The sequence below is a fragment of the Bufo gargarizans genome, chromosome 2, assembly GCF_014858855.1.
Source record: "Bufo gargarizans isolate SCDJY-AF-19 chromosome 2, ASM1485885v1, whole genome shotgun sequence".
Taxonomy (NCBI): Eukaryota; Metazoa; Chordata; class Amphibia; order Anura; family Bufonidae; genus Bufo; species Bufo gargarizans.
This window is the reverse complement of record NC_058081.1, coordinates 211,241,851-211,254,941: the sequence shown is the minus strand read 5'-3', so window position 1 is coordinate 211,254,941 and position 13,091 is coordinate 211,241,851. Positions and strand designations below refer to the sequence as shown.

The window sequence follows — 13,091 nt, the reverse complement described above, 5'->3', positions numbered from 1 at the left end:
ACTGACAACGGTTCACGGACCCATTCAAGTCAATGGGTTCGTGAAAAAACACGGAGGCACACAAGATTGCCATCCGTGATCCGTAGGCTACTTTAGCACAGACTGATCCGCTGATCCGTCTGCATACAGCTTTTTCAGAGCTGAGTTTTCACTTCGTGAAAACTCAGATCCGACAGTATATTCTAACACAGAGGCGTTCCCATAGTGATGGGGGATGCTTCAAGTTAGAATATACTAAGAACTGTGTACATGACTGCCCCCTGCTGCCTGGCAGCACCCGATATCTTACAGGGGGCTGTGATACCCTTACAGGGGGCTCCGATCGGTAACCATGGCAACCAGGACGCTACTGGCTCCGCACGACCAGGCGGACAACTTTCCTTCATGTCTGGCGAGCCTCCAAAAATCACGGAAGACATGGAAGAAAAAACAGACACGGAACGATGGAACCCCATTTTGCGGACCGTGAAAAAATACTGTCGTGTGCATGAGACACTGATGGTTTTTCTGACATACGCCCGCTTCATCCACTAAGCTCCTTTTAGAAGACTTCAATGAGATCCCTATCCACGCACCACACCAGTGAAGTTTTGTGAGTACAATTTGTTCGCAAGGTGTATTGGAACATACTACACTATAGTGTTCTTCTTTGCAACAGAGTTCCGAAGGGAGACACTATCAAGATTTTATACACGCTCTCACTAGCAGACCTTTGTGAGTACAGCTCATCCACATGGTGCGATAGGTGTTTGGGGCTTACTACACCATAGTGCGCTCTCTCATCACACTACAGGTTTCCATACCATTGATGGGATGTGAGGTGTGCTTGTGGTCCCATTAAGCTGATGATTATACAGAGAGAACTATAACACACAGAAGATTTTTCTCCTGCAGCGCAATCCTTTTTCTATTTATATACACTCAAAGGCTCTATATCAAGGATGGGAGTAGTAGTTTCACAGCAGCTGGAGTGCCGAAGGTTGCTGATCCCTGCTCTACATTATGCCTCTCCCCTGCTAGGCTAGGTTTAGACGCTGCAGAGGCTACATGTGGCCATAACTACCTGCTGCAGCCAAAGGCCAAGTGATTTTGAAGAGAATACATCATATGTTGGCCAAGTTTCTCCTGGATGCAGCGGCCACCATTACTCACTGGTCTCTGGTAACTGTAATGAGATGTCTCTATTAACTCACATTTCTTTTAGCTGTCAAAAAGCACATGCCCCATCTATACAGAAAGAACAGGAACAAAGTGTGCCCCCCCCCCCCCCAAATAGTTTTATAGGTAGACTAACTGGATCCTTACTGAGCTCAAATGGGGAGATTTAGCTCACTGCACCAGTTTTCCTGCATAAGAGTCGCTCACACAGAGTACGCTGCGGCAGATTTCCCTCTGGTGCACGGGCTGGCAGAGGATGTGCCAAGTTTTATCACTAGGCCTGCTCCTCATCATAAATCAGGTGCATCCCCCACCAGTGATCAATCTACTCCATAGTCTTGTCACTCAGGGTGGATTTCAGTGGAGAACGGAGGGCGAATGATCAGTGATTTTATATTCACCTTTTTATCTTTGTTAAAGTTTGTTGACTCTACTCTAGGAATCAAAAACTGCATGTGCCATACCAGCCTTTTGGCGTATTCAGATCTGGCGGTGTTCTGTTCCGACAGAAGAGCAGACTGCCGGATTTGGAGTACCCGGCACAGCTGGACACCACAAGGATCCCCATTCACTATAATGGAATCAGACGGGTTTCCAACATAATTGCCAGCTTTCTGATTGGGGGGACGAGGACGACACAAAAACACACACACAAAACCTGCATAACAAAAAAATCTGTCCGATTCCATTATAGTGAATGGGGATCTGGCAGTTCCCCATTATGCCGGATACCATAACAAACTACCAAAACAGACTACCAGAGTCAATGAATGCAGATGTGAATGTAGCCTTTTTTTATTTTTATTATTTTACGTGATGTTAGTAAAATCCAAAAATTATGCCTTCTACAGTCATTCAGAAGGTAACTTTTCTGGGGGGGGTGTAGAAGTTCATGTAAAATAATCCATTCACACGTCCGTATGCGTTTTGCGGATCCGAAAAACACAGACACAAGCAACGTGCATTCCGCATTTTGCAGACCGCACATCGCTGCGGTCACCTATGAAGCTTCTAACACAAGGTTAAGTACACGCTACTCCTTTTCTTTTCAAAGTACACTGTGATAACATTATCAAAATGAAGATAAAGTGGTTCTGTGGTACAAGGCATTCACTGACACCTCCACACACCTATAGGAACCTATACAAGACGAGCGCTGCACACTACATGCAAGGGAACAGCAGAGTCTAAAGTTTGGCATTTGAAAAATGACCCCAAAATACGATGTCAAGGAATACAAGCTCTTTGCATGCAGCTTGATTAGTCGAACATCAATTCTATGCTTACCATCCAGTCGGGCATATTAAAGGCCGTGGTGTCTTGTGTGCTCTCTGTCCTCTCCATGACTTCACCTGAAATCTCTGCCCTTACCCAAAACAATGTGAAGAGTAGATGAGAAAAGCTCCGAGTCGGTGGCAGCTACTCCAGGAGCTTAGTGGGATCCAGCCTGCCTCCGAGCACAAAAACTCCACTATACTCCGAGATCCCGGCTCAGGCCCCTCCTCACACCCAGCACTATCTCACATTCCCCTTACACTATTGGTAGCACGTGCACTTTGAAAAGTCAATACTCTAAAACAATGACTCACTGAAATCCCTGGCCACAAAGGTCAGCAAATTCTATCAAGGTCAAGAAGGAACCTGGAGGGAATTTCCACTCCTGCCCCTCCTAGTCTCAGGTAAGGTACTTTCACACTGGCGTTTCTGGGTCTGCTTGTGAGATCCGTTTAAGGCTACTTGCACATTAGCGTTATTCTTTTCCGGCATAGAGCTCCGTCACAGGGAACTGATCAGGCATATCCCCATGCATTCTGAATGGAGAGTAAGGGCTCTTTCACACCTGCGTTATAGAGTTCCGTCGTCGGGGCTCTATGCCGGAAGAATCCTGATCAGTTTTATCCTAATGCATTCTGAATGGAGTGAAATCCGTCCTTCAGGATGCATCAGGATGTCTTCCGTTCCGGAACGGAACGTTTTTTGGCCGCAGCAAATAGCGCAGCATGCTGCGCTTTTTGCTCCGGCCAAAAATCCGGAACACTTGCCGCAAGGCCGGATCCGGAATGAATGCCCATTGAAAGGCATTGATCCGGATCCGGCCTTAAGCTAAACGTCGTTTCGGCGCATTGCCGGATGCGACGTTTAGCTTTTTCTCAATGGTTACCATGGCTGCCGGGACGCTAAAGTCCTGGCAGCCATGGTAAAGTGTAGCGGGGAGCGGGGAGCAGCATACTTACCATCCGTGCGGCTCCCGGGGCGCTCCAGAGTGACGTCAGGGCGCCCCAAGCGCATGGATCACGTGATCGCATGGACACGTCATCCATGCGCATGGGGCGCTCTGACGTCATTCTGGAGCGCCCCGGGAGCCGCACGGATGATAAGTATGCTGCTCCCCCGCTCCCCACTACTACTATGGCAACCAGGACATTAATAGCGTCCTGGGTGCCATAGTAACACTGAAAGCATTTTGAAGACGGATCCGTCTTCAAATGCTTTCAGTACACTTGCGTTTTTCCGGATCCGGCGTGTAATTCCGGCAAGTGGAGTACACGCCGGATCCAGACAACGTAAGTGTGAAAGAGGCCTAAGGGTACTTTCACACTTGCGTTTTTCTTTTCCGGCATTGAGTACCGTCCTAGGGGCTCTATAACGGAAAAGAACTGATCAGTTTCATCCTAATGCATTCTGAATGGAGAGAAGTCCGTTCAGGATGCATCAGGATGTCTTCAGTTCAGTCGTTTTGACTGATCAGGCAAAAGAGAAAACCGCAGCATTCTACGGACCGTTTTTAACAGCTGCTTAGACGCCGTTAAAATGCTGCAGTTAGTACTTACCAAAAGTGGTCCAAGACAGGACAACTGGTGAAATGGCGTCAGGGTTATGGGACCCTACGGTATAATCATGCACACAAGGAGTCAAGGGTAGTTTACCTGATCCGATCCCACAGAAGAGCTATGGAATCACAAATCACTGAAGTTAAAAGGGGTTGTCCGTCTTTTTTTATATTGATGACCTATCCTTTATATCATACGTACATTGAAAAACGTAATGTTTGAGATGAACACCATACTTAATCTGATGCATGCATGAGATTAGGTATCTGTGGGGCCCTACCCCATGTTTCCAGCGTCACAGCTCTCCTCTGAAGTCTCCCAAACACAACTGGTGCAAGGAATCAAGCAGAGGTGTGAGGTCGGAAAAGGTGGCTGCTGTAATTATATCACCTCTGTATACATAAGACAGGATCCACCATTCACAATAAGTGATTGTTAAAGCTCATCTATTCTTCCCTTGTACAATGACCTGGCAAAACTCACCCATAGAAGTCAATAAGGTCCCCTCCAGACCATTGTGTCTATGGACAATGGGGTTACTGTAAAGCAATCTTTTTAATGCTGTGTAAATGCTGTTAAGAACAGTTTAGTCAAGTCGGCCGCCCCCATAATAAAGTTCAGGAAATAGAATTAAAAAATCTACAATTAGAAAATAGCAGATTAGAAAAAAAAGGAGATGTGTCCCAATCTGGTTTTAACTGGCAGATAACATTTGTGGTAAAACATCTGCTTTAAAGACCAAATTCTCAGGAATGCTTTGAATTACCACAAAAGGTATCTGTACTTAAGTGCCGTGCAAAGCGCTGGGCGTGCCAACATCTTGGTGCCAAAAACCACAAACCCCTTTAGAGATCTTGGACTCCATACATCGAAGGGGCAGGGGCTGTTCTGGTAGTAAAAGGGGGGCCTAAACAGTATTAAGATTTGTAGACTAGTCCAGCTGCAGTTTACCAACACTGCCTGGTAACCTGTCCATAAATCACAAAGAAAGGGGTGATCAAAGAGCTTCAAGAACAAGCTAAAGTTCTACACACCATTTCATGGGGCTCTAAAATCGAAGCTGGTTTTGGGTGTCTGGGCAGGAGTCTAAAATCGGTAGAAAAGTACCAAATTCAGCTTTACCATAAAAATTTTTATGGTAAAATGTATTAACTTTCATATAAAATTTAGAATAGCTTACAAATGGTAATCAAATATATTTTATGTTCTATAAATCTAAGGCCCTTAGATTTATAGAACATAAAATATATTTGATTAAAATAACTGATAAGGGGCGTGGCTAGGCTGCTGAACGGGATGGCTGCCTGAGTACAGAGCTCCTGCACCTCAGCGACTATAATCCTGCATGCCTGTCTTTGATCACGCTACAGAGCTACCTAACTGCTCCCACAGATGAACAATACCCCCGGTGACATTATGGGGAAAACAAAAAAGCATCTGCAGAGGCTACAGGACGGTAACCTGGAGAGCTACTTTGACTGGGGAAAGTTTAAAGATGGCGCCGACGATACAGACAGAGGAGCACTAAGATCGCCTGTGAGTGCAATGTCTCCAGCACCTGCTGTTCGATCGCCCTCCCCACCGGACATCTCCGACAGCCAAGTCCTTGTGCATACTTCACCTCCGTCTCTTCCACCGACACCAGAGGAGGCCAGGGCCGCAGGACAAACTCACCATAGATTCCAAGATGGCGCCCGTCCTCCTGCCCGACGGGACCAGCTGCCTGGATTTCCTCACCCCCAATTGATTGCGGGACACACTGGGAGCGGAACCCAGCTGAGTGAGTACACCTCATATGCTAGTGCCACCCCAGATCCCTTCCAACTGCTCCCCACCTCTGACAAGCCTGTCACCGAGGATTCCCTGAAGAATATGCTGCTAGCTTTGAAGTCCTCTTTGCAGACGGACATTGCAGGGCTGATTAACCCTCTCTCTGCTAGATTGCAGACTGCAGAGGAGAAAATCCATCATGTGGAAACAAAGATGGGCGATTTTGCCTTGTCCCAGAATACTGTTATCGATGCCCACAACACCTTAGCTGATGAGCTAGAAGCTATCAAATTTAAAATGGCAGACTTAGAAGACCGCTCAAGACGCAACAATGTAAAGTTCAGGGGTATTCCTGAAGAAGTTGCCCCTCAAGAGCTGCAAACCTATTTAAAGGGATTAATAAAAGCGCTTCTACCGCAGATTCCAACACCAGACATGATTATTGACAGAGCCCACAGGCTTCCTAAACCCCCACACTTGGGTCCGAATGTCCCGCGTGACACTTTGGCGCGAATTCATTTCTTTCACACTAAGGAGGCACTTATGGCTGCAGCGCGAAACAAGAACCCACTACCTGCTCCGTATCAGAAAATCAAACTTTTCACGGACCTCTCTATGGTCACCCTTCGTCGGCGCAGAACGCTACTGCCTATTACGACGGCCCTCCGGGACAATGATTTCCCCTACAAATGGGGTTACCCCCTGAAGATTCTTGTCCGGAAAAATGGACAGACCCATGCCATCAAGACCCTGGAAGAAGGGAAACATCTGCTTCAGCTGTGGCAAATCCCGCTGCCTTCCAGCAAGGCGGATACTGACCCTACCTCCATGACCTCCAGTGCCACCCTTGCAGCGGAGGGCTGATGCCCTAGACACCCTCATATCAGATGACATCTCCTATATCAGGACTGCCACGGGGGCGAAGCTTTGTTTACTCTTCCCCCTTGGCTTCTCTGTGACATCCTATTTGGGCATTTTTATAGCATCCAGTTGTTATGGTGCAGGCCCTCGGATACCTCGTTTTTCTTTTTGCTTAGTTCATTTTGATTCTAGCACCGAACTCTCGCCTTACCTATACTTAGACGGTTACCACCGTCTCGTTTATTGCCTACTGAGATTTGGACGGCGACCTCCGTCTTATCTGTTTTGTTTGTTGTCTCTCCCACCCTCCCTCTTTCCTCCCTCTCTTACCCTCAATAGTGCCTTAGTAATCGTACTCTAACGTATTGATATTGCATACTTTTACTGTGTCTTCTTCTTCTTAGCAGGAGCTAGGATAACTATACTCTTTTAACATCATGGGTCTCAAGATTATGTCCCTTAATGTTAAAGGCCTTAATTGTCCTCAGAAAAGATCTTACATGTGGAAAGAAGCTTTGTCAGCTAATGTTGATGTTTTATGTATCCAGGAGACTCACCTACTGCCAGCAGACGCCGATAGAGTACGCCACCGCCTGTTTCCTAATATTCTGCACTCCCACTGTGACCGGAAGAAAAGAGGTACCCTGATCGCTGTCAAAAACACTGTTGCCTATACCCCCATCAAATCCAGACTTGACCCGAACGGTCGCTATATTATTCTAGTTTGCTCCATCAATAACATTACATATACACTGGTTAACTTATATGCCCCCAACTCCCGACAACTGGCCTTCCTACACAAACTGATGCGCAATGTGAATAAGCTCAAACAGGGGAAAGTAATCCTCTGTGGAGATTTTAATACCGCTTTACAGCCTGACATTGACTCCACATCTCCTGCAAGGAGACTTGATAGAGGGGTCGCTTCCTTCCTGTGTTCTGAAGGCCTAACGGACATATGGAGAGCCCAACATAGCCTGGAGAGGGACTATACCTTCTTCTCCCCGGTACATATGACATACTCAAGGATAGATATGTTTATGGTGGATCATCCTTCCCTACTCCACACACTATCTACTGAGATCGGCCTTATCAAATGGTCGGACCATGCCCCGATCGCTATCACCCTTGAGGAACGGTTTCAATCCTCAAGAGCCCCTATTTGGAGGAATAATGCATTTCTCTATAATAACCCGAAGCATGTTTTGGAACTTTCCACACACCTGAATGAATACTTTCATTTTAACAGCGGATCAGTTTCAAACCAGTTTATCTTGTGGCAAGCCCACAAAGCGTTTATACGGGGATCTATGATTAAGCTAAACTCCACAGTAAAGAAACTCAGAGAGCGAGATATTACACAAACCTTAGAACACATTGCTGACCTGGAAGCCATAAATAAACCCTCCCCCACCTCACAGACCTCTAATGAACTTAGACTTGCACGGAATAAACTTAGCGGCCTACTACTCCAAAACTACCACAAATCCCTTTTGAGGCTCCAATCCAAATTTTACTCCCAAGGAAACAAAGCGGGCAGACTTTTGGCCCAACAGTTGAAGGCCCAACAGTCGAAGTCGAAAATCTCCCATCTGGTACATCCCACCACTAAGATGAAATTAATTCATCCCAGAGACATTGCCAACCAATTCAAAGCATACTATCAAGCACTATACAATCTAAGAGATGATACTCCACTACCTGAAAACTACTCGGCCTTAGTAGAGGAGTTCCTCCTGCAAGCGTCCCTCCCTACTCTTTCCCAGTCACAACTACAGTCACTAAATGCTCCATTTTCAACCACAGAAATCAAGAAAGTGATCACGTCACTCCCATTGGGCAAATCCCCTGGCCCTGACGGACTATCTAATGAGTACTTTCGCCACTTTCAGCATATCTTGACTCCTTACATGTTGGAAATGTTTAATGCCATACAGGAGGGACACTCTTTCCCCCCAGAAATGCTAGAGGCACTAATTGTCACCATCCCAAAACCCGGCAAAACACCTGATGTACCCCAGAATTTCCGACCTATCTCACTGCTTAACTCTGACGTTAAAATTTTTGCCAAAGTCATTGCTAACAGATTAGCTCCACTCCTCCCATCACTGATCCACCCGGATCAAACCGGGTTTGTGCCAGGCCGACAAGCTTCTGACAATACCAGGCGAATCGTGGACTTATTCAATTATGCTGAGGTGCGTGGTCTCCCAATGCTTGCGGTCACATTAGATGCGGAAAAGGCGTTTGATCGCCTGCACTGGGACTACGCATTTTCGACACTCCGCCACATGGGCTTCTCAGGACAGATACTACAGGCCATCCAATGCCTATATTCCTCTCCCTCCGCGAAAGTATGGGTCAATGGAGTACTATCGGATTCGTTTGGAATCACCAACGGATCTAGACAGGGGTGCCCTCTATCACCCCTATTATTTATCTTAGCATTAGAGCCCCTAGCACAGACTATAAGAAACTCGCCTTCAGTAGCGGGGATGGAGATAGGGGGAAGATCCCATAAAATTACACTTTATGCGGACGACATCATTCTCACTCTAACCGACCCCATCAACTCGTTAGGAACTGCCCTTGAATTGATCTCACACTATGGATCCCTCTCCTACTATAAGATTAACAACACTAAATCTCAAGCATTACCCATTAACATACCCACGAAGGAGAAGGCCACCCTACAATCTTTTCATGAACTAGACTGGCAAACGTCAGAAATCCCCTATCTAGGAGTGAAGATTACTTCACCTTGCTCCCTTCTTTATGATAGGAACTATCTCCCCCTTCTAGCCACTCTATCGCGTGACTTGACTAGCTTCGCCATGAAGGCATTGTCCTGGGTGGGTAGAGTAGCTTCTTTCCAGATGATGACCCTCCCCAAGCTCATATATATTCCGTGCCCTACCAATCCCGGTCCCTGCAACATTCTTCAAAAAGGCACAGTCGATTTTGGGCAAGTATGTCTGGGGTCCGACCAAGCCCAGAGTAGCTCGAGCATTATTGACTAAGAAAAAACACGCTGGAGGGTTAGGCCTCCCTGACATTAAAGACTACTTCCGAGCCGTATCACTCTCATTTGCTCGGGAATGGTGGATCCCTGACAATACAAAAGCCTGGATTCAGATTGAGTCCCACACAATCAAAAATGCTAGTTTGAAAGACTACCTGATCCATTCGTTATGGAACCCCTCCCAATCGCACAATGAATTGCTGACAGTACGGCATATCGGCAACCTGTGGTCCACAGTTCACAGAGCGCAGGCGGACTCCAAATCCACCCTGCTACCTCAAGCTGACATAAGCGCACTGGAACTCAACATTACTGACATTAACCTGACAAACTGGCGGGGAAAGGGGATTGTTTCCATATCCCAAATAATGCCGGATGGCCACCTCCTCCCCTTTGATTCACTTCACAGCTTATTCGCATTGCCGCATACAGAATTCTATAATTATTTGCGAATACGACATTTTATCGCAAATATTAAACAATCTCCACCCTCAATAAACTCTTGCATACTAAGACTGTTTCAATTCCCGTCCCTCTTCAGAAAACATACCACACGATACGTATATGACGTATTAGGAGACAAAGCCACATTCACCAAGACCTTACCCATAAAAAAATGGGAACGAGAGTTGGGGAAGACTTTCCTAGATGAAGATTGGATTTTGGCTATTAGGTTTTTGACTTCTAATTTTAAATGTGTCACACACTACGAGGCAGGGCTTAAGACCCTATTACATTGGTACCTTACTCCACAGAGGCTAAACATAATCTACCCCTCATCCTCTCCACATTGTTGGCGAGGTTGTGGCGCTAAAGGCTCTCTACTTCACATTCTATGGGACTGCCCAATACTTACCCCTTATTGGCACAGTGTTTTTGACTTGATATCAGGGTTGGCAGCCCAGAATATTGATCCTATCCCGGAGCTGGCTCTTTTGTTTCTGGGTATACACGCTATCCCTCCAGTACATAGGAATATCACAGGACATGTTTTGCTTAGTGCTAAGCTAATTATCACACGTCACTGGAAGCAACCAACCTCGCCGACCTTAGCTGAGGTCATACAAGAGATTAACACGTCTTGTAGGTATGAACATTCCATACCTTGCACGACTATCTCTTCTAAATCCAAGCAACTTACCTGGGGTCCTTGGCTCCAAAATCCTAATTACTCACCCTAAATTTTGGATAAATATGTACTATTCACTGCTGTTGGACAATACCACACATTACCTGAAGGCCCTTCCTTCCCTTCCCCCCTTTTTTCCCTTCCCCTCATTCCCCTTGATTGTTATGGTCCTTTTGTTGCAGACCTTACTGTACTTTGTTCTCACTTTGCAAACCACCTACGTATTATGCTTTAGTAACAAGCCTATTGTATAAGCGTTTACACATGCTATTTTGATCAGGAATTTCTGGATATACGGCTTGATATCTATGCTTTACTAAAATGCCAATAAAAATGATTTACTCTAAAATAACTGATAAGCAGGGTGTTCTAGTGGTGATAGATAATCAGTTCTCCCCTGTCCCCCATACTAGGTATCTTCTCACCTCTCCTGTCCCTTATACGAGATATCTTCTCGTGTCTCCTGTCCCATATACTAGGTATCTTCCCACTTCTCCTGTGTTCTGCCCTGTCCCTTATACTAGGTATCTTCCCACCTCTCCTGTGTTCTGCCCTGTCCCTTATACTAGGTATCTTCCCACCTCTCCTGTGTTCTGCCCTGTCCCTTATACTAGGGATCTTCTCACCTCTCCTGTGTTCTGCCCTGTCCCTTATACTAGGTATCTTCTCACCTCTTCTGTGTTCTGCCCTGTCCCTTATACTAGGTATCTTCTCACCTCTTCTGTGTTCTGCCCTGTCCCTTATACTAGGTATCTTCTCACCTCTCCTGTGTTCTGCCCTGTCCCTTATACTAGGGATCTTCTCACCTCTCCTGTGTTCTGCCCTGTCCCTTATACTAGGGATCTTCTCACCTCTCCTGTGTTCTGCCCTGTCCCTTATACTAGGGATCTTCTCACCTCTCCTGTGTTCTGCCCTGTCCTTTATACTAGGGATCTTCCCACCTCTCCTGTGTTCTGCCCTGTCCTTTATACTAGGAATCTTCCCACCTCTCCTGTGTTCTGCCCTGTCCCTTATACTAGGGATCTTCAACTCAAAGCCCTTAGTTACAAGGCCTGAAACTGTGCTGCACATGCTCAGAGTAAGGGTCCATTCACACATCCGCAATGCTGTTCTGCCTTTTGCGGAACAGAATTCGAGACCCATTCATTTCTATGAGGCCACACGATGTGCTGCCCGGATCCGGAAATGCAGACCCGCACTTCCGGGTCCTCAATTCCGATCCCGAAAAAAAAAATTAGAACATGTTCTATTCTTGTCCGCAATTGCGGACAAGATTAGGCATTTTCTATTAAGTGCCGGCGATGTGCGGTCCGCAAAATGTGGAACACACATTGCCAGTGTCCATGTTTTGCGGATCCGTGAATCCTGAAAACACATACAGATGTGTGAATGGACCTAAAGTTCTTCCTCTAAAGACCAGAGGAGGAAGTTTACTACTAGGTATGGTTGCAGTCATCTCAGAACAGGCCAGGAAGACAGCATCAATAGGGTTGTCTAGAAATAAGTAACTTTTTACAGGAGCCTGCAGCTTGTCTCCGCCACGGAAAGAGTCATACTTGCCTGCCTGCTGCCGCTCTGGTCCTGCGTGCTGGCTCCCGTGTCTCCATATTGTTTAATTCTTCCCCTGACTTGGGCATGACCACCTGCTCTGCTGCAGCCGATGACTGGTTTCAGTGGCGAGGTGTCTGTAGACATCAGTCATTGGCTGCAGAGGAGTAGATGATGCTACCCATGCTGGAGAGGAAGTAAACAAGCCACGAACCAGAATATAGACGCAATGGATCCAGTGCGCAGGACCAGAGCTGCAGGGAGCAGGTTAGTATGAATCTTTGCATAGCGGAGGCAGACTGCAGGAACCTGTGAAAAGTTTTTTCTTCCCAGAAAACCCTTTCATGACAAGCACCGAATAAACCCACAGCTACACTTTTTACATGTTTCCTTTATTCACATTTAGATTTGCACAGGATTCTCTGCATTTCCAGGACATACATATATAGTGTAGCTTTTATAACTTTTTCTGAGACCAAATTCATAGATTTCTTACAATTAATCAGTGTATAACAGTGTTTCCCAGTTATTAAATGCACAGTCCATTGCATATTTACTTACAGGAATTTAGAAATGTATAGCCCAATAAATATGGTTTCAGTTCTATCCAAGTAGCCCGATTACTTCCATGATGGTAAGAGAATGCCCGATGTTACCAGTTTACTACAGTGTGAGAGAGAACGTACTGACTCCACAGCGCTGCTGTTCCAGGATCGCAGCAAGCCACGGATACAGGTGCGTCTACAGCGCGGCCAATGTCGTTCATGCCGCA

At 46.3% G+C, this 13,091-nt stretch overlaps 1 protein-coding gene across 6 annotated transcripts in view; it reads right to left on the bottom strand.

Annotated features, from left to right (window-relative positions):
* The window catches only part of AHCYL2 (adenosylhomocysteinase like 2), a 93,558-nt gene that overhangs the window by 37,357 nt on the left and 43,110 nt on the right, over positions 1 to 13,091 (bottom strand). For 2 of the 6 annotated variants that reach the window (XM_044279974.1, XM_044279975.1), the window contains exon 1: positions 2,446 to 2,622. The exons of the other annotated variants lie outside the window; for them this stretch is intronic. In XM_044279974.1, coding sequence (XP_044135909.1) covers positions 2,446 to 2,502 — 57 coding nt within the window. In that variant the 5' untranslated portion in view covers positions 2,503 to 2,622. Of the gene's footprint in view, positions 1 to 2,445; positions 2,623 to 13,091 lie in introns of those variants that run through there. 6 annotated transcript variants of the gene reach the window in all.